Source organism: Equus asinus, chromosome 2, assembly GCF_041296235.1.
Source record: "Equus asinus isolate D_3611 breed Donkey chromosome 2, EquAss-T2T_v2, whole genome shotgun sequence".
Lineage (NCBI taxonomy): Eukaryota > Metazoa > Chordata > Mammalia > Perissodactyla > Equidae > Equus > Equus asinus.
The window spans coordinates 160,576,098-160,603,756 of record NC_091791.1 but is presented as its reverse complement, the minus strand read 5'-3'; the positions used below and the strand labels follow the sequence as shown (position 1 = coordinate 160,603,756).

The following is a 27,659-nucleotide window of genomic DNA, read 5'->3' as shown; positions in this document are numbered from 1 at the left end:
CTAGAAACCTGGTTTGTAAGCTTCCTGATCTTTTTCTGACCTGTTTCTCTTACAGATGAAGAACATAGCCAGAGATAAGCAAATTTAAGGTCATCCAGCAGTCTTATGCTGAACTAAATCCAGGCACTCTGACCACTATTTTAGTGTTTTTTCCATTACCTGACCCAGCCTCTCTAATTATGGTAGGAGATATTTCTCATTTGGTTCATTAGAGAACAAAGACCATACTCAATTTTGTGAGCCCTTTTCTGGCATCTCAACTTATGTCCTGTATAATGAGTCTGCCTTTTGGCTAGAGTGAGCGATTTTTGGAAATTTAAGACCCTTCCCTTCCTAACTTCCTTGAGAGGAGGTGTCCTAGGCCAGAGCCCAGATCTTAATGAAAAACACGTAAACCCTCTTGTTTGCTTTCCTTGTCGATTAGCCTATAATTTTAAACCCATTCAATGGCAGATTTATCAAGTGACTAATCCCTGGGAAGACTCGACATGGCAAGCAGAAGGTGGTTGTGGCCTAGGCAAACATCATTGGTCATTTGTTCAAATATTAAAGTAGGGAGCCAAATATCTCCTTGCTTACTCATGAGAATATATTCAGGGAGGTTAGTTATGAGTGTTTGGGCCTGGATTGGCTCTTGACTGGGTCATGAAAGCAACCCGGACCACTTGAGATGACTTTGCTGGACAAATCGAGCTGTATGGTTCTTGATTTTCTTCAGTTGTCAAGGAAAAAGTTATGTCTGAATAATAATAGTGTAAAACCTACGCTAGCTCATCTGTCTTGAATATTAGAGATAACACATAAGAATCTTTTTTCAGCTAGAATGTCAGCTTCTCAAAGTATAGATTGTTTCTTAATTGTCATTTCTCTGATACTTTTCACGAGGTCTGGTGCATTGTAGATGCTCATTAAAGCTTGCTGGAATATCAGATGGTAGAGAGACCATAGCCTCGTCTCACTTTGGTATAATGAAGACTTGTTTACAGTCTATCTGGTTTATATAACACCACTATGAAGAGTAACCCTGTGACCGAGTGGTTAACGTTCCACACACTCTGCTTTGGTGCCCCAGGTTTGTGGATTTGATCCCGGGTGCGGATCTACTCCACTCATCAGTCATGTAGTGGAGGCATCCCACATACAAAAAAAAAAAAGAGGAAGACTGGTGCAGGTGTTAGTTCAGGGCTAATCTTCTTCAAGCAAAAACAGGATTGGCAACAGATGTTAGCTCAGGGTGAATCTTCCTCACAAAAAAAAAAAAAAGCCTGTAAGTGGGGAATTTATCATAATCACTCCCCTGAGCCACTGCTTGCTACCAGAGAGCTATAAGATTTATAAGGATATGGAAACTATTTTTCTAATCAGTAACCCTGGAGTTTATGCATACATTTTATCTTTACTTTTAATACCAGAAAGAAATCAACTGGCCAGTCCTTACTTGCTCTCATTTGATAATGCTATTTAAGCAACTTAATATCATTCTTCATTTTCTACCCCTTTCAATTAAAAATACAAACAAAGTTGGGAGTATGTGAGGCAAACATAATTGAGGAATCTACTTCATAGTTTCCAAAATGATACTATTGGACAGATGTGTGTTGGCTATAGGATGATGTTCCTTCATAGACAATGCAGGAGTCAAGAAAGAAATATGAAAGTGATTGCTGTAGTTACTTGAAGAACCTCTGTTTGTCACAGTATTAAGGACCAGGGTTTACCATCTGTTGATTCTAAGCTCACATATACTCTGGAATGGGTCATATATACCTCTTCAGACTCGATGTAACTTCAGTAGTAATAATAATAGTACAATATAAAATTCCAAGGCCTCTCTCTTAATAGAGAAAGAATTAGTATGTTGGCTCATTGCCTAAAAATGTGCAGTCTTGAGTTTGCTCGTTAGATTTAGAATGACTTTTAGGAAAAATAAGGCCTGAAAATCATTTCCATGGATATCCCAAGGTATATTCATTTAGTGATATTAATAACTTAGAAATAAAATGTTACCAGAATCCCCAGTGAGTAATGATTTCCTTCTTTTATTCCACAAAAGCACTCTGGCTACAAACATGTTTTGTTTTGTTTCCCAGGTAGAAATCTTAGTCCAGATTTCAAAAATTTGTTTTACTTCCCCACTTCTTTCTTGGATGACTCTTCTTAATTATATTTGCTTATTTTCAAATTATATTCCCAGATACTTGTAATAACTATCACATTTCAAAAGAAATGCACAACTTTTGACTGCATACCGAACCACTTGTGTGTTTTCGGAGCACCTTAATGAGTCTTTTGGACCTGGTGTGTACATTGGCACTCATAATGAGAGTTGGGACTCTTTCTTTATGTGGTTTAGATAATACTGTGCATTGTCCTTTTGAAGCTTTCATGAGCAGAGCTGTATTCTAGGAAGTTTTGAGAAAAAGATCTGATGAAGCCTTGGGTGTGGAAATTATTAGCATATTAGAACTAGAGGAAATTTTACTGATTAAGTGTTTTAAACCTCTCATTTTAGATAGTAGTAAAATGAGGATTGCAAGAAGTAAATTTGGCTAAGTGCAAGTAGCTAATGACTGGAATAACCAGGAGCAGAATCCAGATCTTTTGACCCTTGGCCAGTGCTTTTCCTCCTCCAACCAACTTGCCTGAGAACCAGAAAACTTCAGATCTATTATTTACTCAACAATTCCAGTTCTTTCCCAGAAGGATAGAGGGCAAATATTTTAAGGAAACCATCTTTATAGGGAGTATCTCAATTTTTGCATTGGCCTTATGACTTCCTAAGGAGTATTGAATGGGAAGGATTATTAGTTACTGTGGATTCATGATAAAGTGAAAAGAACACTAGACTAGGGTGAAAAGATCTGAATTTGAGTCTATCTCATTGCCAATTTACTTAATTACCCTGTACCTCTCTTCTTCTTGGAAACAGTTAAATACCAGCATTCTTGCAGTTTGTTGCCATAATTAGATGCACTAATTTAATACAAATACATTGAAGCCATAAGTAGTATATAATGTTGATGTCAATAATAATTATAATTATGCATTATTATTATTTTAGCCACTATCAATTGATATCAGTTGAAAGTGGTAAAGTAGAAAGAGCATGAATTTTATGATCAACCAGAATTCAAATGCCTTTGTCACCATTTTCCAGCTATGGGGTCTATTACACGTTAACACGTCCTCCAGAATTTCTGTCTTAGTTATACGGATTAAACTGAGGCAGCCAGCACACTCACTCCATGCTGGTTTCATTTTTCTCCCTATCTTGACTAAACATCAGCAGGGCAGATGATTACTGGAGATAGCACCATTTTTACACACGTGTAATTTAACTTTGTACGCTCTGGCATTGCATGTATTGGGTTTTACTCCTAATTCAACTTAAGTGCTACTTTATCTTTTGATTGCTCTTTACCCCTTCTTTTCCTGCCCTATTTGTCTATTTCTTTATCCCTCCTAGCAAGTTCCAGTTACAGGGATGTATCAACTGTGCCTCATGTTTCCAAGTGTCCCCGAGATGGCCTCTTAGTTATAACACAATGTGATTTATTTCTGATAAGAACAAAAAAATTCATTGATAAGGCTAATTAAAACCAGCTACTGTTAGCTTATGGGATTTTTATCAAACCCAGTGCCATTCTTTTCTTTAATAGAGACTTTTGTTTTTGCTGTAGAAGGGGTAAGCTGGCTATGTAGGGAGTTAGTGAAGTCTTTGTGCAACCTTCAAAAACAAAACAAAATGCCAGCATGCCCACCTCCAAAGCCATAGAACCCCCCATCTTCTTGCCTTAACTAAGCTCTCTGTAAGAACTGAATCCTATCCCTTCTAGGTGGTTCATGCTCTCCAGCCCCATTTTCCCTTCCTTCCCTCTGCTCGCACTGCACTTTCTGAAGTGGCGAAGCTTCATTGTGCTTCTGTGCAGTCTCTGGGAATTGTCTAGCTTTCCCCAACCTAAGAATGTAGAATTTGGAAGAGTCCTGGAAAAGATGGACTTACTCAAGTTGTACAGCAGATAACCTGAATTTTTACTGGCCCTGGCAGCACCACTGGGAGAGAATGTTCATAACAGCAAAAGGCAAATGGGTGATTTTTCTACAGTGCTTGGCACCATCATGATGTCTTTCATCAGCAGGCACTCTTCCGCCTTCTTTTTGACAGAAAGGTTTGTGGAGACAAGTGAAAGTTTCCCTCTGTTGCTTGAGTTTCAGTACAGTGTGTTCCTTTGATGATATCTCTGAGCAGTGGTGATGTGGAGGATATTAAAAAGTAATGAGGATTTGGTCGGGAAAGTGAGGACCAGCCCCCCAGAGACTGGGGGAGTTTGCCTAGAGCCTAATTCCTAATCAGATTAGAATCACAAATGTGGTTCACTTCTACTGGATAGTTTATTATATTTATGGGAACAACCTTTAAGCTTACTGTGGAGAGAACACTTATCTACGGTAAGTATTTTCAATTGTAAAATTAAATAGGATCAACATCGACTTTTAGAAATACCCACACTTAAAAAAAAACAAACTCAATATTTTATCTGAATTATCTAGGCAATAACAACCATGAAATCTTATAGTTTATGCATGGGACTATCAAAGAGGAAGGGGACCACATGTCTCTCTCCTTTTAAATTTTTTTAGAGCTTCAAGTATAGTTGGGTGGGTAATACAGAGGCATAAGGAAGTCTTAATATTTAAAGCTAAAGAAATAATTCAATTCAATAAGCATTTACGGATCACTAACTAGCCAAGCAGTGTGCAATGTTCTGGAAGTTCAAATGTGAATAAGGCATGGTCCCCAACTGCCTGGAGGTTTTAGATTTGCAAAAATGATAAACATAAATGACTATAATGAATGTGACCAGCAAGTTCTTTGGCAACAAAGGAAAACTTTTGTCAAGAAGAATCAAGAAAAGTTTCAGCCAGAAGGTTCAGTTGAGCTTGACTGAATTTTCCTTCAGGGCTTTCACTAGAAAGAAAATGGAGAGAAAGGGTGTTTTAAGTAGAGGAAACACATTTGCAAAAGCGTAAAGATGTGGGAGCAGATCATATGTTTGAATCTGTAGTGGTGCAACATAGGAAAAGTATATAGAAGTATCTGGAAAGGCAAGCAGAGGCCAGGTCTTGAAGAGCCATGAGTATCATGGAAAGAATTTTAGGCTTATCTGCTGTGTAGAATAACTGTTCTCAATGTGGGTCATGAAGGGATGTTCCCCTTATGGGGACATGTTAGAATTAGGAAGAAACTTTTTTCAAATAACACATAATCCTTTGGAGATTCTAAAGTGACCCAAGTAAAAGTGATTGCCAAAAAGAATTCACCGATATTGTGGTGGTATACTAGCTCAGCTGTGTTTGGAGCAGAATAAAGATCAAGAACAGTTACTGTTGTTTTCGACTCTGGCTGCCCATTGGAATCCCTTGGGGAGCTTTAAGGATACCAGCGGAAGGGTACAATCTCAGACTAATGGAGTGATAATCTCTGGGGATGGTTCTGCCCATTAGTATTTTTTGCAAAGCTCTCTAGGTGTTTCTAATAGGGAACAGGCTTAGAAACCACTACATTAGACAGATAAAAATAGTGCCAATCAAGTAAAAGGATGATTGAAATAGAATGATTTAATTAGGATATCTCTCTTAAAGATTGTTAATTTGAATCTTGCTTAGAAGGGGATGAATATAGATTAATAGACTGTTGCAAGTAGAAAGAGAATATGATTAAAAATGAAAGCAATATGAGCAATCAAGTTATGAGTAAAGGAAGATAGATAAAACTTGAAAGACTAGAAAGATGTCAAACCTCAGCGCCCATCTCCTTTCAAATGGTATGTTGGATGAATGCAGAAAAAGATTTTTAGCAGAGGGTTGAGGAGAGGGAAACTCATAATTCTTCATATGTCCTAAAGAATATTTATCTAAAAATGAATGGAAGGTTTCTGATTGTTTTGTCTCCCATATATGAGCACCGTGTTCAATGTAACGGAGACTGAAAAGCAGGTTTTAAAAGCATTGTATTCCCTTGACCCAGCCTTCTCTGTGATTTTGGCTGTAGGAACCTGGGCTTGACATTTTACAACAATTCCCAGGATCCTAGGCAAACGTTGTCCAGGAGTACATGATTATCCAACAGAAAGTTCTACTCTCGGTGTTTGACTCACCAAATCATTAACAGTCCTAGCTATGGCTCTAGACACAGGCGGGGCAACAGCACATTGTTTCCATGTGCAAAGTAGAAGTGCATTTCATAGGAAATAAAGTTAAAAACTAACTTTCCCAAAATGCTTGATTCATGGTATACATGGACTTGAGACGCCTCATTTGTAATAGAGCCAGGCACAATTTGAAATAATTGATAGGATGTGAACAGATGCAGAAGGAATGCTCTGCTTTAATCACTTTGACTTACCATGTCCTGCTGAGTTCTGAACACAACCGAGACAAAAATCAATGATCAAAAGGAATTGTGAAACAGAGAAGGGCAAAGGTAAGTTGTTTCTTCATTTGGGCCATTTAAATTTTAGTGGTCAGACGGCTTCTTACTGTAATCTCAGCATATTGGTATGGAGTATGTGGAAATTCAATATTTCGTTCTTATTTGGTGATTCTTCATATCAGTGAATACAGTTTGTGAGAAGTCATTCTTAGAATGTATGCTTGGTAATATGTCCCCTTACCTTGGGTGTTTGTGGCACAGGAGGAATGTTGAGAGAGGACACCATTTGCAAAGGCTCAGATGCACAAAAGAGCATGGTCCTGAAGGAGGCAAGATGTTTTGTAAGACTGGAATCAAGGACATATTTGGAGAAGGAGCAGGAGCCAAAAGTGGAGAAAGTTGGCAGAAAACGAATCAGAAGAGCTTTCAGAGTGTTCATGCTAAAAAAGTTTTCAGTGTTGGTTTATAAGTAATGGCCAATTATGGAAATAATTTTACAGAATAAAGATCTTCATTTATTTATTTTTAAATCCTCCTGGAACCAATGTGGCCAAACTGGGATCAGGAGGATTAGGTGGCTCTTGCTGTTTGTCTAGGTAAAGAGGACCCAGTGAAAAGTTGAGGCAGTGGGGATGGAGGGAAAGAAATGAATCAGAAATTAATGAAACTCATTGATAAGTAATATGTTGTGAATGAGAGAGAGCAAGGAATCCAGCATGACATCCAGATTTCTGGATCTGATGATTGGGAGGATGGTGATGCCATTAACTGTGAGGAGGAATTTCAGAGGAGGAACAAATGGAGATTTAGCAATGATGAGTTCCTTTTCAGACATGTTGAGTCCGCAGTGACTGATAAAACGTGCAGGTAGACCAGTCCAGAGGATAGTTGGAATTACAGTTTGAAGGTACAAATTTGAAAGTTACTAGTCCATAGTAAATAAGTATCATTTACCGTATGAGTACACAAGATGACAGAGAGATTGTGTAGTATGAGAAGGATAAAATGGCAAGGAAGATGCCTAGGGAACGTTTAAGAGATGGATGGAGGAAGAGGAGTCCACAAGATTTACTGGAGAAAACAAGAAGTAGGAGGAAAACAGAGATGAGTGGAGAGGGCATATCAAACGTCAGGGAAGCAGAGAATTTCAAGGCGTGGGCAACAGTCAACTTTAACAATGCAGCTGAGAGGACAAAATCACTGAAAAGTGCTGACCAAATGTAACCCTCAAATCAGAGAGTTTCGTTAAGACAGTAGGGCCGGAAGCCAAGTGTAATTAGTCGAAAAGGAAATGGATGAGAAAATAGATAAAGCAAGAGTTGTGTGGTTTTTTAATTTTTTCCAAAAATCTCTGCTGTGAAGAAAAGAGGTAGAATGAGAAAGAAAGGATGACAGCTAGCAGGGATTAAAGAAGGATTTTGGCATCTTTACTTTTGCCTGAGATGGATAGAGCATGGTGCTGGGGGAGCATTCTGAGAGTTGAAACAAGTTGATGTGGCCACCAACCTCTGACCTGTCAGCAAAGAGACAATGAGAATGATAGCAAACTTACATAGCAGCCACTATGTTCCAAACGTTCCTATATATGTTGTTTTATATATATTTATTCATCTACTTCTTCTAACTGCCTTGAGGGTGGATTCTATTACCCCTATTTTACTTATGAGAAAACTGAGGTACATAGAGGTTAAATAACCTGCCCAATTTTTGCTCTACCTGCTACACTAAAGCCAGTGCCTTCCAGAGCCACCAAAACAATGCATAAGTGTATACATCAGCTTCACCAGATTCAGAAGATTGTGGGTGAGAGGTGGAAAGCAGGAGAGGTGGGGACCAACACCTTTGCTGTAGATAAGGTCAGTTGTGTGATAAAGGGTAAGTTTCTCTGTGGAACATGTCTTAGCAACCTTTTCATATTAAAAAGTTGAAGACTGAGTAAAGTTACTGGCTCATCAATATTATTTGATTCTTAACCTTCTTGGAAGAAGGTTAGTTGGGAACAACCAAGAGTTAGTTTGATGTGGCAGAACTGAACTAGTCACTAAAATGAAATTAAAATGTTGGAAGTAATTCAGAGCAGGAATCAGGGCTGGGATATGGGTGGAGTGGGCGGGGGAGGGAGATGGAGATGGGTAGGATGTTGAAACAGAGAGTATCTTGATCACGTAGTTGAATGAAGGTTGAAGTTACCTTCAGGCATTTGGCAGCAGAACTCGTGAAAGATTGGGTAAATTTTTATATTTATAGTACATTGTTTGTCCTGACTACTTAAGCTTTGCCTAGTTTTGGGCCTATTCCTCCACAAAGGTGGTATTATTTCGGAATTTTTAAGATGATTATCAATTTGTTAGTCTCTTACTGTAATATTATCATTAGCAACAGTAGCTGATAGTAACATGTATTTGGAACTTACTGTGTCCCAGGCATAATGCCCACTGCTTTTTAGGAAGTATCTCAATTTACATGTATAAAAATCCTAGAGATGGTCACTGTTGTCCTCACTTGATGCTCGAGGGAACTCAGGCTTGAAGATAGAAAGTTCCTTGCCCAAGGTTGTAGAACTGGACAAGTGGCCAAGCCAGGATGTGCACCAGGTGGTCTGAATCCAGAACTCAAGTGCTTAACCTTCTGCTATATGAGAAATAGATGGTGCCCTCAACCCACCAGTTCTGGCAGAGTTGGGTTGGGGCTGCCATATCCACGTAGGGGAAGATCGGCTTCAGAAAAACCTTGTCTCTGCTTCTACTGACCATAGTTATTTGGGGATTGCTTCGTGAGGGTAAAGGTGAACCTAGTAAAAATATAGTTAAAAATATCTTAATGAAAGTAGCGACCTTCCTATGTCTTTATCTTCCCTGATTCTAAGCCAAAAAATATTTCTTTACTTTTTCATTGCAAGAGGGACTTTAGTATACACTTTGGTGTTCTTGATGTTTGTGGACTGAAATGATAGTGAAGAAAGTCTTGTTGACCATAAGAAAGGCTCTTGGGACAATGACTGAATACACCTGTTTCAGTGGTTTTATCCACTCATCTCTTCAATAACTATGTACTTACTGTGCTTGCTGCTGAGATACAGAAATACAGGCAGATGCTGTCCCTGATTTCATCTTGTGGAGTTTATAAACTGATGGGGAGGGAAAAAATTAGATAAGTTCACCAGAAATATTTAATTACTGTTAAATTGGATTTTGGAAACTCTAATAAAATTATAAATTTGACTGCTTCCCAGTTAACTGTAATAGGCTAAATGGTTTTGAATGCTGGGAAGTACGCTAGTTAATAAGTAAGAGTCCACCAGCTCTGTGCTAATAAGTGTAAAATCATAGACTCAAGGTATGGAAATAAATGAAAAGTGTTAAAAAGGTTGATGTCTTATAAAATATAGCTTAAAATGCTGGATATATAGAAGAGAAAAATCACAAGTCAACATTCTCATTTTCTCTGCCTTTATGTTGCTTATTTATTTCTATATTATGAATGATTATGAAACAGACACGAATACTGATCATGGGCTGCTTTGATATGGAAATTTCTTAGAAAAACATGTGTATCATAGCTTCTTTTTTTTGCACCTTTTGCATCTTCCCTATTGGCCCAGAAACCCCATAAAGGAGACATTCTAAGGAAGACCGTGAGAACAGCAACTCCAAGCCAGAAATATCTCCAAATCTGTTTTTTTCTTAGAGTTTTCTTTTTCCAAACCAAAAGCAATGAAAGATAGATTCAAGCATGTTCAAAACTTTATTAAAATTTTTGTTTTGTATTTGACATTAAAACCAGGTGAAAGTTCTTAGGCGACAGTTTTACTTTAAGCCTTAATCCATGGTAATTATTCCCACTGAGCTCAGATTAGATGAAACTGTGTGTCTACTCCAAGTATTTAAATCCTTAGAAAATGTATAAAGTGAAACTTACACTCTATTGGATTCTCAAAAGAATATCTATTTTCCTGTGTTTATGTGGACTGTGTAATGGTGGCATGGTGATGGTATTGAGTTTTTTAATTTCTGACATTTGGTTTTTGTAAACTCCTTACTTTCTTTCCCATTGATATCCCTACAGGCTCAGTTTGAACTTCAGACCTTTCATATCCGAGGTGAGCATGCAGTGATAACAGCGAGGCTAGAAGAAACCATTGAAAATCTCAAGCATGAGATAGAACACCGATGGCGAGGAGGATGTGAAGAGATGAGAGATGTATCTATCTCCACCGACGATGACTGCCCTCCAAAGACTTACAGAAATGTGTGCATCCAGACAGACAGAGAGACTTTCCTCAAACCCTGTGAAGGTGAAGGCAAGACAACCAGAAGTAACCAAATAATACCCAAAAAACTGAATATCTCCTCTTTAAGCCAACTCTCTCCCCCAAATGACAGCAAAGATGTCCATGTTCCTCTCCTGTCTGTGGAAGGCATCTCTTTGAATCAGCAGAAGGCATCGCCTCCCCCTCCTGCACCACCCCTACTAACAAGCATCCCTCCCCCTCCTCCCCTCCCACCTGGACTTGAAGCTTTGCCACCAGCACCTCCGCCACCACCTGTGAGCGCTGGACCGCCACCACCTCCGCCACCTCCTCTGCCTCCAAGTGCTGGGCCTCCCCCACCTCCTCCCCCGCCACCACTTCCTAACTTCTCCGCTCTGCCCAGCAGTGGGGGGCCACCTCCTGCTCCAGCACCCCCAGGACTTGCGCCTCCACCTCCTCCAGGACTCTTCTTTGGAGTCAGCTCTTCTTCTAGCCAATGTCCTCGGAAACCAGCCATTGAACCCAGTTGTCCCATGAAGCCTTTGTACTGGACTAGAATACAAATAAGTGATAAGAGGTAAGCTCAACTCCCCTGTCCCATTCTGAGCATGTGAACTCCCAGGATTTTGCACAAGTGATGTTTTATTCTTACCAGTTCAGCATCTGTGTACTGTGGCACTCATTCTCAAGTGTAGTACAGTGAATGCCTTGGATAAACAAGGCTGGAGTGTTTGGAGAAGAATGTCTCCACCAGGTCTCCTCTGTATTCCCTATGGATTGATGCTAGGAGAAACGATGTGTTCAGCATCAGATCCTTCCTAAGGTAAATGTTCCATTTTATAAACTAGAGAAAAGCTCAGGTCTAAGATAGGGACTTCTCCCACATTCCTGCAATTTGTGAGTAATCATAAAGACATTAAGCCTGAATCTATACTGTAGGTTCAGCGAAGAATTTTAGAATATCTGTCTTGTCTTTAGATGTATTATCAACCCTATGATATGGATATTTAAGAGGTATGTGTAATTTTTCTTTTCTTTTTTTTTTTTTTGAGGAAGATTGGTTCTGAGCGAACGTCCACCACCAATCTTCCTCTTTTTGCTGAGGAAGATTGGCCCTGAGCTAATATCCGTGCCCATCTTCCTCTATTTTATATGTGGAATGCCTGCTATACCGTGGCTCAATAAGCAGTGCCATAGGTCCACACCCAGGATCCGAATCAGCAAACCCTGGGCCACCAAAGTAGAATGCACGAACTTAACCACTGCGCCACTGAGCCAGCCCCTAATTTTCCATTTTTCATTTAAAAAAATTAGAAATAGCTGAGTTGTTACTGCTTCAGGTCAGAGAGGAGTCTTAAAATATAAATTTTCTCTGCTTGAACTGTTAATGTCTTTATACTTTGTTGCCCTCTAGAGAAAGTGCTAGTGTGTGGATGGCTAAAATGCATCTTCCATTTGTAGACCGTTTTTTGTTTTTTAGTTTTTTTTTTTTTGAGGAAGATTAGCCCTGAGCTAACATCTGCTGCCAATCCTCCTCTTTTTGCTGAGGACGACTGGCCCTTAGCTAACATCCGTGCCCATCTTCCTCTACTTTATATGTGGGACGCCTACCACAGCATGGCATGCTAAGCAGTGCCATGTCTGCACCTGGGATCCAAACTGGCGAATCCCGGGGTGCCAAAGCAGAACGTGCAAACTTAACCACTGCGCCACTGGGCCGGCTCCCATTTGTAGACAGTTTTTAAGGCAGCAAGATAGAGTTTCTTGGAAACTTCCAGTCAAACAAATGTGATCGGATTTCTTCTGCCTCATTTCAGAGCCCGTCAAGAGAACAATGCGAAAGATGTTGAGTTGTTTCTAAATCACTCTGTGGGTTAGAAGTTCATTTGTTTGCAAAGGACAGCAAATACAGAGCACATTTTTAAACTTAAATTTTTGTACTTATTTCCCAAATCAAGATGTGGTGAATTTTTCAGTTTATATAACATTTTGCTTGAGGAAGGCAGGATATTGAACAAAATAACATGCAACTCACGATTATAAAGCAACTGGAAATCGCTATAGGAGGAGCGGGGAACACCTTAAAACTAAGCATATGGTGAACAAGTTAATTATATACTTCATATTGGCTCCTTTCCTCACCAAAAAATAAGGGCCAAGAGTTTATTTGTGGAAAATTCTGATACTTTTTTTTTAAAGCCGATACTTTCTAATTTCCCAAAAGTATGGTTAAAAAAACATGAGGTGATCTTGAAATAGCTATTACCATTAACTAAAATACTAGTATTCCCCTTTCCCCATTCAAGACTCAGATGACATTTCCTAAGAAATCATTTCCCAAAATATTTCTCTGGAGCTGTGATGCCTTATTATTCTTCTCAAGTTAACGTGCAGCCATTCCAAGGTGATGAATCCCACCCGTCAGCCCTAGAGTAGTGTTTCTGATGGCACACGGAGCTGTTCCACACCTGTCTCACTAGCCTGCCTCAACTTCATTCCTTGCAAGACTTCGTGAGCAACCAATATCACAGATCATAGCAGCAGTGTAACTGCACCGCTGGGAGATGTGGGCCCTTCATTCACTGTTCAAAGTGACAAAGGCAAGCTAGACATGGTTGTTGGCTGTGTTTTTCCCTCTTTACATAGTTGGAAATGTTGAGAAAGAAAACAATTGAACACTCAAGCTCTCTTAGTTCTACCATAAATCTAGGGCTTCAGTTTTGAGCAAAATGAAAAGTAGATGGTCGCACCAACTTTACTGCCCTGGGATGTCAGGACAGCCCTGCCTGATAAACTTGTCACCCTTGAGCCTGAGTGTGGGGCATGGGTGGCAGGAGTCCCCACTGTGAGGCGTGCAGACGGTGCCACAGACACTTCCCGCTGCACATTCAGTCTCTCTCACTATGAGCCCCTCAAAATGTTTCTGTACCTCGGAGGGTGACTACTTCTTTAAACTCAAATGGTCTAAAGATTCTATGTACTATTGATGGACAAAAGTAAGATTATCTGGGATGTGTTCTTGTAAAGGAGATGAAATGGTATTTTCCTCTTTTGTACAACCAGTGGGGTAAGCACTTTGTATAAAGTACACATAATAAATTTTGGTCTTGGTCTTCTAGGGAATTAGGAGTAAAATATGAATTTTCTCCATTATGTGTACACTGCCTCTCATCCACCTGGATCGCTTGTCACTCCTAGCAAGAGTCAATTTTTAACTGTAGCCATTTTGCCTTCTTCGGTGCCTGTTTTCTGGTTTCTAGAGTAGAGAAGAGATATTTAGTTAAAGAAAGAGAAATCCTCATCTATCTCCCCTTTTGGCTTCTGAATGAGTATCTATCTTTCTAGTGAGTGAGTATCTATCTTCTTGGTGAATATCTCCTCCTCCTCCCCCTCCCCCCTCCCCTTCTCCCCCCTCCCCTTCTCCCCCCTCCCCTTCTCCTCCCTCCCCTTCTCCCCCCTCCCCCTCTCCCCCCTCCCCCGTCCCCTTCTCCCCCCTCCCCCGTCCCCCTCTCCCCCCTCCCCCCTCCCCTTCTCCCCCCTCCCTCCCTCCCCTGTCCCCTTCTCCCTCTCCTCCTCTCCCCCTCCCCCCTTTCCCCTCCTCCTCTCCCCCTCCTCCCCCCTCCCCCTCCCCCTCCTCCCCCTCCCCCTCCTCCCTTGTCTTCCTCCTCCCTCCTCTTCCTCTCCCCCTCTTCCCTCTTCTTCCTCCTCCTTCTCCCCCTCCCCCTTCTCCCCCTTTCTTCTCCTTCTCCTTTCTCTTTCCTCTCCCTCTTCTCTTGAGCTAGAATTATATGTTCAGTGGTCAGAAAAGAGTTGACCGTTATGGCAGAGGGTCCACTGTGAGCAAGTCCTTGTTACTGCCCCACAAAATACCAATTGCCCCCAACCTACTGAGGTGATATTCTGAAATTCTTCTATTCATTATTAGAAATGCCTTTTCCCATAGAAATAATGTTGTAAATGGTGATGAAGTGCTCAGCCCGACTGCCAAAGCCAATTTGCTCCAGAATATGATTGAGTTATACCACTAGTCATACTGGCCTGGGCTCTGAGTCCTTGGAGCTGGGGCCAAGTGGTAGAGGGCAAGGTGGGGCAGTGGGTCTGAACAATCTGCCTTATGTGTCACATCACCTCCCTCTAGGCACCCTCTCTTCAGCTTCCCAGAACCTTCATGAGACCCAGAATGGCAGTCGTTAACAGGCTGCAAGCTCCAAAATTCCTTGACTCTCCTCTCCCGTCAAGATCCCCTTTCCTGAGTGCAGCCGAGATAAGCACTTAACATTAATAGTGTTTGAAGTTGAGTGAGTGGCGGAGGGGGCAGGCTGAGGAAGGAGCACATAGATGGATGTACTTCAGTGGAAATGTTCTAGCCCTTGGGTGACGATTTCAGATATTCGTTATATTACTATACATTATAACTTAGATATGTCACATATATACTCTTAAATGGCTCAAGTATTATGTTAGAGCAAATTTAATAAAAAAAAAACCCAAAATCTAGAGACAAGTGAATGTGGCCAGAACCAAAATGTCATATTTCATGGGAAAGGCAGGCATGCGAACACACAGATCTGAAAAGCCAATGTCGCTTACTGTTTTGAACAAGAAAATCGCCTTTTAAATCAAACAATTTTGTGGACCATCCCATATAATAATAGTTCTTTTAGTTCCATTGACTGAGAAAATATCCTTTGCAACAAAGGTAAGTGTTATGGATCATAACACATATGTATGTTTGAAAAGCAGTAAATGTGTAGATGAGACATAATTTTATTCTGTGTATGGGCATTAGAAGTGTTTAAAAATAAGATAAGAAAGTAAGTTAAGAAAATAGACATTTGGGAGAAAATGTATTCTGAAGGGAGCCTGGATAGTAACCCATCTGAGTCAGCTCTCAGAGGCAGTTCCTCTATATCTGATTTTCTAGATCATCTTCTCTTTCTTTGTTTCAAAACTAGGGTGCCCTTGTTTTTAGAAGACAAAATAAAACACAGTCTCCTTATGGCTGCTGTAGTTGAAATCCCTTTGGGAGCTGCTACAATGGAGTTTTCTGGTTTGTTTTTATTGTTAATACTGTTGTGAGGGCAGGACATAATAAATCACGTATTTCTAAATGAGCACAGCCTGTTCACATGTATAGGTCCTGCTCTGAGTTGACCTGAGCTAATCCTGAAAACCGTATTTAAAACTAGTAGAAAAAATCCAAAGAGAGGGTCAATCTTCACCTTAGTACTCCATTCTCATTCAGTTTAAGAATTAGCCCATCAATGTCTAAAAATTGGTTATCTTTTCAGACTGTATAATGCCCATTTTTACCCATTATGGAAATGCCACAAACTGAGGGAGGAGCAGTTTATATGACCTCAACAATCAATCCTAGGATTTCTGGTCCCATGAGGTTTCTCTAGATAATCTCTCTTTGATTGTATCTAATGACTTTTTTTTTTTTGAAATGTGTATTTGCTTTAATGTTCTATAGTATATATTGACTTTAAAAAGAATATGTAGCACTAAAAGCTTTTCTCCAAGCTTTATTAGGGTTTTACATCTGTTTTTAAAATGAGTTAAAAAAATTAGAGACTTATTTGTATTCTATTCTGTTTTGGTTCTTAAGTTTAACTTGTCATTTTCTCTTTTAAGCCAAAATGCTACACCAACCTTATGGGATTCCTTAGAAGAACCTGATATTCGAGATACTAGTGAGTTTGAGTATTTATTCTCCAAAGACACAACTCAGCAGAAGAAAAAACCTCTGTCAGAGACCTATGAGAAAAAAAACAAGGTCAAAAAGGTATCTAGTGACTATAGTAATCATAACCATATATGTATATTTTGTCGTATATGGAGATTTGTTATGTGCTACTGGTTTGCTTTCCCTCTGTTTTCAAAAAAATGTTTTGGAAGGTTCTGTGTCTTAGATGACAAAAACAAGCCAATAATTTGAGAAATCTGTACTTGATGTTTTGGTCACATCATCTGAATTTTCAAACTAGTCTCTTAATTTGGACTTTTTTCAGACATTAATTCTATTGAAAAAGATAAAATTTGTCAATTCATGAAAGTAGTCTGTAGGCTATATGGAAAATATGTCTTACTCATTCACTTATTTATAAATTCATTCATTTAACAAATATTTATTGGCAGTTTATTTGTGCTAGGTTTTGTTTTAGGCCCACGCTGTCCAGTGTGATAACTATTAGTCACATGTAGCTATTTAAATTTAAGTAATAAAATTAGATGATAAAATTAAAAATTCAGTCCTGCAGTGGTACTAGCCACTTTTCAGTTTTGTTCCTGTGGCTGGTAGCTACCATATAGCACAGATATAAAACATTTTCGTCATTACAGAAAGTTCTATTGGATAGGACTGTCTGAGCATCTAGGATATGTTAGTGAAAAACGCCAAAGATCTTTGCCCTGTGGAGCTTATATTAGCAATCAACATTAAAAACAAAAAATTAAGGGGCCAGCTCAATGGCGCAGCGGTTAAGTTCGCACATTTTGCTTTGGTGACTTCGGGTTCGCCAGTTTGGATCCTGGGTGTGGACCTCTGCACCACTTAGCAAGCCATGCCGTAGCAGGCATCCCACATATAAAAAACATTGGAGAAAGATAGGCACAGATGTTAGCTCAGGGCCAGTCTTCCTCAGCAAAAAGAGGAGGATTGGTGGCAGATGTTAGCTCAGGACTAATCTTCCTCAAAAAAAAATAATAGTAAAATAAACCCCAAAAAAACAAAAAGTTAAATCATATGGTAGAACAAGGTAAGGAGGATCAACTTCAGCAGAGTAGTAATGGGGCTACAGTTTTAAATGGAGTCTGGAAGATAGTCCTCGTTGAGAAGGTGACTTCTGAGCAGACTTGAGGACTTGAAGTCTGAGACCACCAGCCATCTGTCAGAGAACAAGTTCAAGATTCTCCATCAGGCGGATGGGAAGCTGAATCACAGCTGTGCCACGCACTAGCTGTGTGACCTAAAGCAAAGTTCTACCGCCTGTGCCTGGGTCCCCTCACCATAACGTGAGATGACGTCTGCTGCTGGTGGTGGTCTAGGTGATTATTAAATGAGGTAATAGATGTATCATGCTCTGCGTAGTGCCTGGCACACAGTCAGCCCTCCAGAAAGGGTAGCTGCTCTTGTTTGGCTGCTGCTGCTGCTGCCGCTGCTGCTACTTCTCTGCACGAGTGTTTTGCTAACAGCATAGATGGTGTGGAGGAAGAATATAGGACTTGGTTCTGCTATTGATTTGTATGTGAGCTTGGGCTGGTTGTCTTCCTTCTCTAGGCCCTATTTTCCCATCTTTATAAAACAGGATTAGCAATATCTGAGTCTAGTTGACCCACCAGGATGTTGTGAAATTCACATGTAAGAGGGTTTGAGGAAGTGTTTTGAAAAGTCTATAATGAACGATATTGTCGTCAACTCGTCATTCTTAAATTATATAGTGGGGTTCATCCACTGGTTCATATCTTAAGTAACGTTATGATTATGAAGTCAGCTGTGCCTTACAGGGAAAAAAGTGGCAAAAGTCTGAACACAGTTTTCTGTTAATCAAATCAGATTATCCCACTGACTTGAATTATGAATGAAAATTGTGATCAAAGTTTTTCACCTCTCAAGTTCATTGGAATTGTGTTTTCATGAGAAAAGTGTGATTCAATAATAAATATCAGAGCAAATCTTTTAAGAGGACATATTGCATGAGCAATTTGAATTTTTCTAATAAAAGAGTTCCAGGCAAGAAGTCAGTGGACATACTATAAAATATATTTCTATGAACTAGATTCATATGAGGTGGAAATAAGTATGCCTTATAGGCTGGCTGTTTAAATGCCATCTACAGGAATGGAGGACTACTGTTTCTATACAAAAGGTGAGAGAAGGATCCCTATATTCCAAAGCTAGCCTCAATTTGCCTCTTCCAGGAAGCTTTCTCTGACTAACCAGGAACTCCACTAAATGTTTTCTTGCGCAATATCACATTAAACCATTGTTCTCCATTTCTTCTCAGATTGCTATTACTCCTTTTGTTTCTCTCTCTGGACGCTTAACATGTTGTTTACTCATAAAACTAATTTCTGTTTTGGCGAGTGAGTATTTTTGAAACATCAAAGTGTTTGTTTTTAAAACATCAAAGCATTTGGTCGTTTATTCTTATTTCTTATCTATAATTGTCTGTTCAACAAAGGATTTTTCACTAAGGCAGTTAGCACTTGATATGTTTATCTTGTTTTTCTGTCAGAGGGGAAAATACCCTTCATCTGAACTCTTCAATCTTTCTGAACAGTGGGGTCGCCATTACTTCGTGGAAACTGTGCATGTGTGTAGTCTTTGGTGTTTTCTGTAAGTGGAAGCAAGAATGTAGGTCTACTGGGCTTGATGGTGTGGAGGCTGCTTGGAGTTTTCAGTGAGCTTTGTGGCCTGCCTTAGAGCTGAGATTTTAAGTTTTAGGGGAAATAACGAGCTGAATCAATGTCAGAAAACTCCAAACCCGCCTCCTACCAGCCTTCCCTCCATGCCCCTGGCCAGATTTCCAACTTCAGGATGGATTCCTTGCTCTTTTCTGAGAATCGGATGTTTGTTTTCTTTTCTCTTAAAATGAAAACGATAGTGAATTTTAGAGATTGTGAGCAGCTGAGGAGTTTTAGCGTTAGAGACCAACTCCATCAGCCTAACTACAGAGTGATTCCCATACAAGATGCCTAGGAGAACACTTGCCAAATAGTCTTTTTATAAGAACTGAAGAGGAGTATATGTTGGAGATTTTAAAATCCAGCATTCTGAATCTTGCCTGTAGGGGCTCAGCCAACACTGAAATATACTTGTGAACATCTCTTAGATGGAGCTGGTCTTCATCCCTCTGTGCCTTCTGTATTCCTAGTTCAGAAATAACTCAGAATGGTCAGGATTCTGCTGAACTCAGAGACAAGTTTCTAGTTTTATATTCTATAATAGCATTTGAAGTTCCCATCACTGGCACTAGTTTAAAGTGAGCAGAGACATATATTCTTAAACTGAGCACTGATCCCATTCTATAATATCATACAGACTAAGAATTAGAAGGAAATTAGAAGGAACCTTACCAATCATCTAAATCTGTACCCTCATTTGGCACATGACAAACTCAGATCTAGAAAGATGAAGTGACTTCTAGGGTTTGCACACTTTCAACTGGGAAGACGTTGATAATGACGAGCACTTGAGAGGATGTACGAGAGCCTCAGCATTGTGTCTTCAGTTTCCCCTTTATTTAAACAGTAATTTGCCACACAGGTGATGGTAACGTTTTTTCTTCTGGAAGTTTGGCCCTGAGCTAATATCTGTTGCCAATCTTACTTTTTTTTTTTCCTCCCCCAAAGCCCCAGTGCATAGTTGTGTGTCCTAGTTGTGGGTCATTCTAGTTCCTCTATGAGGGATGCCACCACAGCATGGCGTGATGAGTAGTGCATAGGTCCGCACCCAGGATCCAAACTGGCGAACCCCAGGCCACCAAAGCAGAGTGCACAAACTTAACAACTCTACCACAGGGCCAGCCCCCATTTTTTTTTTTTTTTTTGATGTTGGTAACTTTTATTTGGATGATTGATTTGACGTTTATAGATGAGAGTAGCCATTGTTAAAATCATCAACAAAATACAACTACACTTGTGCAAATTGAAAATATTTCCTACAATGTGAAATTATCCAAAATTCGCTCAGTCTTCCAATAGGAAGTCAAATCTTGAATAAAAAAATTCTTTACATAGAACTCCAACAACAAAATATGTAAATTTGGAGCTATTTTCCTTGGACTCTATCAGTCATTTTAAATATTATCTATAATAAATACTAACGATGACCAACTTGTATTGTGTACTCAGGCATGTGCCATCCTCATTTGTGACACCAGACTACTCTGCCACTGCAAATGTAGCAATCAGCAAATTGAGAGCCAGAGCTCATAACATCAGCTCTTGTTCGTACCACCAACACAGTAATGTCTCCTATTTATTTTTTCTTTTTTTTGCTCTCTGATAACCTTCAGAGCAAATCATTTAACTTTCCTACACTGATTCCTTCCTTATAAAATGGGGAATAACAACTCTTTACAGCATTGTTACAAGGACAAAATGAAATCACGATTATGAAAGTACTTTAGTACATGGTTCTAGAAAATACTTAATCTCTTAGTTTGTGAACTAATGTGAAAGCTTTGTGAAGAAATTGTTAAGTATCATTGATTTCCACAAAGTGGTTGGGGGTCTTAAAACGTTAGTATGTCCATTCTTGAAACTATTTGCAAATAGAAATCTCTAGACCATTCCTGTTTTTTTTTAGTACTTATAGAAGAATTCCAGGACTTCCTTTAATGACACATGCAGACATCTAGTAGTTCATCTTACACTGGTTTATATAATCTGTTTGTGCTGTAAAATAAGAGTTTCCACTGTCAATATGCCCGTATTTATGCTGTCTCTAAGTTACATTTGTTCCTGGGAAAGGTAGGTCAGCACCTTGACGAAGAGCCAGAAACCTGCTTTCATTGTCTGAGATTCTTTCTCCTGGTGCCTGTCAAGTAGCTACTCTGATAAACTTTCCAATTGCTTTCTAAACTTGCCCAACAACTTTCAGAAAACCAGCATGACCTGCCAATATTCTTCTTCTCTTGACATGCCACAATCTCACTTTGAATTATAAATAATCTCTGTGCTTGTTCCCTCCTCTGTAAGATATAGGAAATCATTCCTCTCGGCCTTTTTCATAGATATTTGTTAAGAATTAATGAGATAATGGCTATTCCCCAAGCACTTTGGGGTGGGGGCACAGGGAGTTGCGATGGTTCAGGAGACACTAGTCTGTTGAAACTACCTGGAGCCAAAAGCCTTTAGCTGTAATTTGGTCACTTTGGCGAGAATCATAGCTATAATTCTCAAATCCCAGACTTGGTGTCTCAGTTTATTGAGGAGGGGAGAAGGAGAACATTGTTTGGAAGCCTGTCCATAAATTTATAGGGTTTTCATAACCTGTTGCCTTCCAAGTTTATATAATTTCAGCTCTTGTGTACAAAGATAATTTCTCCGGGCTGCCTTGGTAAGGTATGTACATTATTTTTTTTTTCTCCCAGGAGTGGGGATGAGTTTGCCAACCGCTTTGTATTTCTCATGTGTCTGGAAAACGAGCAGTGAGGTTAGGGGTTATCATCTATAGAAATGAGTGAAATAACTTGCCGATGTGTTGATTGCACCGGTCCATGACCTTGAGGTCATTATTGCTATGTCCAGATGCCTTGAGTGATATCTGGAATGATCAGGGCTTTCCTTTTCTTCAGCTTAAAGGCCCTTGACTGGCCAAATCTCCTGAAAGCAGACGGGGGCTTCTACTTCATGACAGGCACCAGTTTACAAAAATTCTGCTCTGTAAATTTTATTTGGAAGTAAGATGGCCCAAAAAGTTAAGTTGTACTTTTACTTTATTTACTTATTTTTTTTTTTAAATGTGGTTAGAACTTGTCAAGTATGGATATCAATGATTCTTTCAGAGTGTTGAATCCGAATATTATTCTTGGAGTTCAACTGTGTTCTCTTGTTGGCTGTCGAACAGTGACTTAATCTGGACTCGTACCTCTGGGCAACTGCAGTGTCATTAGGATGCTCATTACCTCTCCCAACCACAAGAGGGCACCTTAGAATGCTGAGACACAAAGCTAAATTAGTTTCCACCGTAGAGCACAGAGAAATGGAACCTACACGAGAGTGACTGCCCCTCTGCACCCTCTTTAGTCTTGTTAAATCTCTTTACTGTGGACCGTGAGGCCAAATTTCACAGCAAATTATCCACAAGACTATTGGGAGCCAAATGTGTATTAGAAAGGCTTGTGGGAATTAGCAGAATAGAAATCACCAGTAGGCCTAGTTCCAGTGCTTAGAATGGATGACTGCAGTGTAAAAATTTATGAAGTATTGGACCTAGCCTCTTGGGACTGATTCTGGAATCACCTCCCCACCACATACACATACACACACACACAGTTTTTTAAATCTTCCATCTCTAAAGAGAGTCAAGATTTATTTGAATATCGATTTGGGATTATCTAATTGGAAAACCAGTATCATTATATATTACAAGATAGGCTATGAGAGAACCATTCTAAATATTTGTATTTTTAAAAAGTATTTAGTTTTTCTTCCTACTTGAGGAAAGTTTTGAATCTTGCCTATGTTTTCCTGGACCTCATTCATTTATACTTAATACAGGCGCTTTTCTAAGACTATGACTTGGGCTGGAGCTAGCCACTGGTTTGAGGATGAATGCCCATGCTGGGACCTTGATGGTGGCAGTGCTTCCTCTGCCCTCCAGTTCTCAGCCAGAAGTATGTGAGGGTATAACAAGAATAGGCAAATATCTTATATGTTTTTAAGTCACAAACACAGGTCACATGGATGCTTTTTTTTTTTTTTTTAAAGATTTTATTTTTTTCCTTTTTCTCCCCAAAGCCCCCTGGTACATGGTTGTATATTCTTCGTTGTGGATCCTTCTGGTTGAGGCATGTGGGACGCTGCCTCAGCGTGGCTCAGTGAGCAGTGTCATGGCTGCGCCCAGGATTCAAACCAACAAAACACTGGGCTGCCTGCAGCGGAGCGCACGAACTTAACCACTCGGCCACGGGGCCAGCCCCTCACATGGATGCTTTTGCAACTGAACCATAAATGTTTTGCAAAGTGCACACATCTCAATATACACAAAGTTCAAAACAGCCACTGCACATGCACATCTTCTCATAGATACATGCTTAATATGGACAGAGAGAAGTCTTAATAACTTGCATTTATGTAGAATCTTTCAAGCAAAGATGATAAAGGGAAGATTTCAATAGTAATAATAATAGGTAATGCTAAGTAAGTGGTTTTGGATTAAGTGCTTGGCATGTATTAACTTATTTAATTGTCACAAGAACCCAGTAGGATGGTTGCTATTATTATTCCCGCTTTGTAGGTGAGGAGGCTGGAGCCTAGAGGGGTTATGTGACTTGCCTAGCATCACACAGCTCTTAAGTGGTAAGGAAATGAATCCAGCAACAACCACAGAGCCTACACTCTTAATTCCTTGACAAATGGTCAGTTGGTCTGAATTTGACTACAAGTCCAGACTTCAAATTCACATGAAGAAGTCTGAATTTGATTCCCTGGTCATTGTTTAGTAAAAGAAGCACTGGCTTTGGGATGAGTAGACCTAGTTTCTACTTCTGGCTCTGACCTTAACCAACTGTTGAATCTTGAGCACGTCCTTTAAATTTTCTGGGTCTTAGGTCTTTTCTCGGAGAGTCAAAAGATGAAAACTTTGGTTAGAGGAATTCCAATGATCTAGTCATTACTTCCACTTTGCAAATGGGGACACTCAGGATCTACCAACTTTCATTTTACTGGTTAGAGGGCAGATAGACGAGGAAGTAGCACGGGAACCAGCACTCAGCACCGAGACCCAGGCACAGTCTGATAGACGAGGCTGCCTGAAAACATCGGCAGCATGTTGTTTGAGTCATAGGTATGTGGGAGCTCAGGGAACAATTGTTAGCATTCTAGCAACCCCCAATCTTAAGAGACATAAATATATTGGAGAATTATTTTTAAAGAAACCAAGTTCCTTTATGTACCAGCATGCTGAGGCGCCAGAAATGCAATGGGGAAAACTAATGGAAAGATGCCAGAGATTTGAAGGTAACTAATTCGCAGGTGTGTGTCCAGTCACATAACCTCTCTGGTCTCAGTTTCTGTAGCTGTCATGGCATCTGGAATGGATTTTTTTAAAGATACTTTCTGGATATAAAATATCAGATTATGTCTGTTTGCGGACACCTTCACAGATACATTTTAAAACTGAGTAGAGGCCGGCCTGATGGTGTAGTGGTTGGGTTTGTGTGTCCAGATCCAGGGTGCAGACCTATGCCGCTCATCAAGTCATGCTGTGGCAGCATCCCATGTACAAAATACAGAGGAAGATTGGCACCGATGTTAGCTCAGGGCCAATATTCCTCACCAAAAATCAAAAGCAAAACAAAAAATACTGAGCGTATATAAGTGAGTAGAATGAAACCATGAGTTTGGACCTTGCTTAGTCGGTGAGTAATATGGGAAATACTGCAAAGCAGCCTCACAACCACAATGTTTCTTTCCTCAAAGATGCACTATTTCCCTTCTCACTTGTCTCTACTTAACAGAAAATGCATTTGGCAGCAGCAGCCGTTGGTCTAGTTGGCCAGCCCCCATTGGCTGGTGTGGCCCTTCACCGTCCTCCCCTACGTCTCTCTGTAGAGTGTCCAGAGGCCAAGCCAGGAGTTCAGGTTACACCAGACAAAGCTGCCATGTGTTTCCTAAGACAGTCTGACATGACCCCAGTACTATGGCCATACTTTCAATTTTTGATAAAATACCTTTGGCCCAGAGCTTGATTTCCTTTAGGCCTGACCTGATTTCTCTCCAGCTGAGGCTAATTTGCATGGCTGTAAACACGGGCCTTACAAAGCTCACCAACTGTGATAAAAGCAAAGGAAACCTGAGACCACTGGAAACTCAAAAATCGCCTTCAGTATCTGAGCCTGACTCTGAGTCACGCCTCAGCCCAGGAGGCTGCCAGCATGCAACAGCTAAAGAAATGTTGTTCTGATTGATCTGATTAGGGCAGCAAGGTTAGCCATGGTCAATTTACAGACAGTATGAGAAGAAATCATGTGTGTAGCCATGTTATGGGTCACCGAGGCCCCTGCCAAAAGTTATGAAAAGCCACAATTCTGCCAGGACCATTATCAGATCTCCTCAGTGGGGTACAAATGGGATTGGAGAGGTAGGGGCCCCTCCAGTGGAATGAAGGACCAAAGGTATTGGGCTGGGAAGAGCTAGTGAATCATACTTGCTTCCAGCTGGATTCCTTAGCTGCCAAGCCCCTTACATGTGAGTGGGAGAGCCTGGGAGTTCCCCGGTACAGCATGAGGGGGGCTACCCTTAGCTCCTCATTGCAATGGAAGAGAGAGGGTGGAAAGGCTAATTTGAAAAGGACATGACATGGCACTAGATTGACCCACAGAAGCAGCCAGATGGAACCTATTGGGCATCTTGATCCCTTCCTTCACCACAAGAGTGGTTTAATTGGGACCTGGCTCCAGGCCCTGGTTACTAAATAACCCAAGTTTTAGTGTTTTCATTTTCATTAATTAACTTTTATGCTAGGTACCTTATTAGTCACATTAGGCATTTTGCGTGTGCAAAATATCCTAGGAGGTGAGAAGGGGGTCTTTAAAAATAGTATAGAGCTTCGAGTACCAGGGGGTTAATTCATGACCTAATTATCACATCACTTTTTACTCTCTTGTACAACTTCTTTAGTTTACAACAAGCACAAAAACTCACTTTTAAACCTTTGCTTTCAAATGCTTATTGCATTCATATTGATTCGGAAGATCTTGGATCCTCCACTCTGGGTGTGGTTCCTCCCAGTCCAATTCAGGAATGTAAATGTTACTTACAACACAGGGATAAGGTACATTAATTAACAAAGAAAGATTTATTTAAAATGAAGCCAACTGAAAGCCACATTGCTGGAGCTGGCGCTCATTATAGATAGTTCACTCTGTACTATAATCATCTTACTAATGGAAAAAATGAGACATTGAGATGGTTGCTTAGAGAAGAATGTGATTCAGGATGTAGCAGCAAAATGCCTAAAGCATATGATGTTTAGAATGATTTAGTGAGATACTGGAGAAACTAGGCCATGTGATGTTTTTGTCCTGTATTATATAAACTCTTGGGGTGTGGAGATAGCTAAACAATTCAACGCTGGAGGACAGAACCATTCCTTTGCCACCAAAGGAAGGGATGAGCCTCTGAGGCTGAAGGTACATGGAGAAGGAGACAGGACTCACGGATCAGCACAGGGAGTTCCCACCCATCAGTTAAGATTTTTCTGTTTGCCTCAGAGCCACCAGGAAGCCAGTGACAAGGCTGTGGTAGAGGCCTGACCTCCAGGCTTCTAACCAGCTGCTTCCTCCAGCACGCCTGGTGTACCAAGTCACAACTAGTCTAAGGATGGAAGGTGGTAGTGTAGTGGTTCAACAGGGGTTTCTGGAAACCACACAGGCCTGGCTTTTTCTTTCTGAGTCATCACTTTATCCAAGGGGCAAGTTCCTTCATCTTTCTCAGGCTCTTCTGTATAGTTCCCTCATCTGTAAAGTGAGGATAACAGTAGTACCTACTTCAGAGGGTCATTGTGAGGGTTAAAATAATCTATGTCAAGTATTTAGCTTTGTGCCTGACACGTACGAGTTTGCTCTTGCCCCGTGTTATCACCATCATCATCAACAGGAATAAGAATAATGAAAAATCCTCTCACGTCCCCCATAAAGGAGAACAGAAGGTTGGATTCCAACCAGAAGCCTTGTTTCTCATTCATTGATGGCTCTTGGGCCCCCCAGAGGGCTACCTGAGGTCCATTTCACCCTATCACTTCATTGTATGTGTCCCACTGGGACACAACTATGTAATTAAAGCAAATGAATTTAAGCTAGATGCTCAGAGATGAAAGTCCTCAGGGTGTGCCAAGAGAAAACCATGCAATAGAACAAAAAGATGATAAAATTTGTCTCCACTTTCTACTATTTATATTTCGCTTTCATGGTAATCTGTGTTTGTGGTGGCCTCCTTTTAGAACATGATAGGCTATAAGTAAATGTAAACATGTCTAGAATGGCTGACTTAGGTGATGATAAAACTCTTAAAGTATGATATTTTAGGTTGGTTTCTATACTAACAATGAAACAGACTGAATTAACTATTATACTTTATTGATTTTTGTCAACGTAATGCATGGATATAATTTTAAAAGTGAAACAGTTTTAAAAGACTTAAAAAGCAAAGGTCCTGCAAATCTCAACAAATTTCAAGCAGACCACATTCTCTCAACAAAGTGAAATTGTTGTGAATCATATGTTGATAACAGACAACTTAACA

General features: G+C 40.1%; 1 protein-coding gene across 4 annotated transcripts in view; it reads left to right on the top strand.

Annotated features, from left to right (window-relative positions):
* FMN1 (formin 1) overlaps window positions 1-27,659 on the top strand; it is a 340,681-nt gene that overhangs the window by 151,822 nt on the left and 161,200 nt on the right. For all 4 annotated transcript variants that reach the window (XM_070503784.1, XM_070503796.1, XM_070503780.1 and 1 more), the window contains 2 exons: window positions 10,499-11,259; window positions 16,320-16,470. In XM_070503784.1, the coding sequence (XP_070359885.1) occupies window positions 10,499-11,259; window positions 16,320-16,470 (912 nt within the window). The remainder of the gene's footprint in view (window positions 1-10,498; window positions 11,260-16,319; window positions 16,471-27,659) is intronic.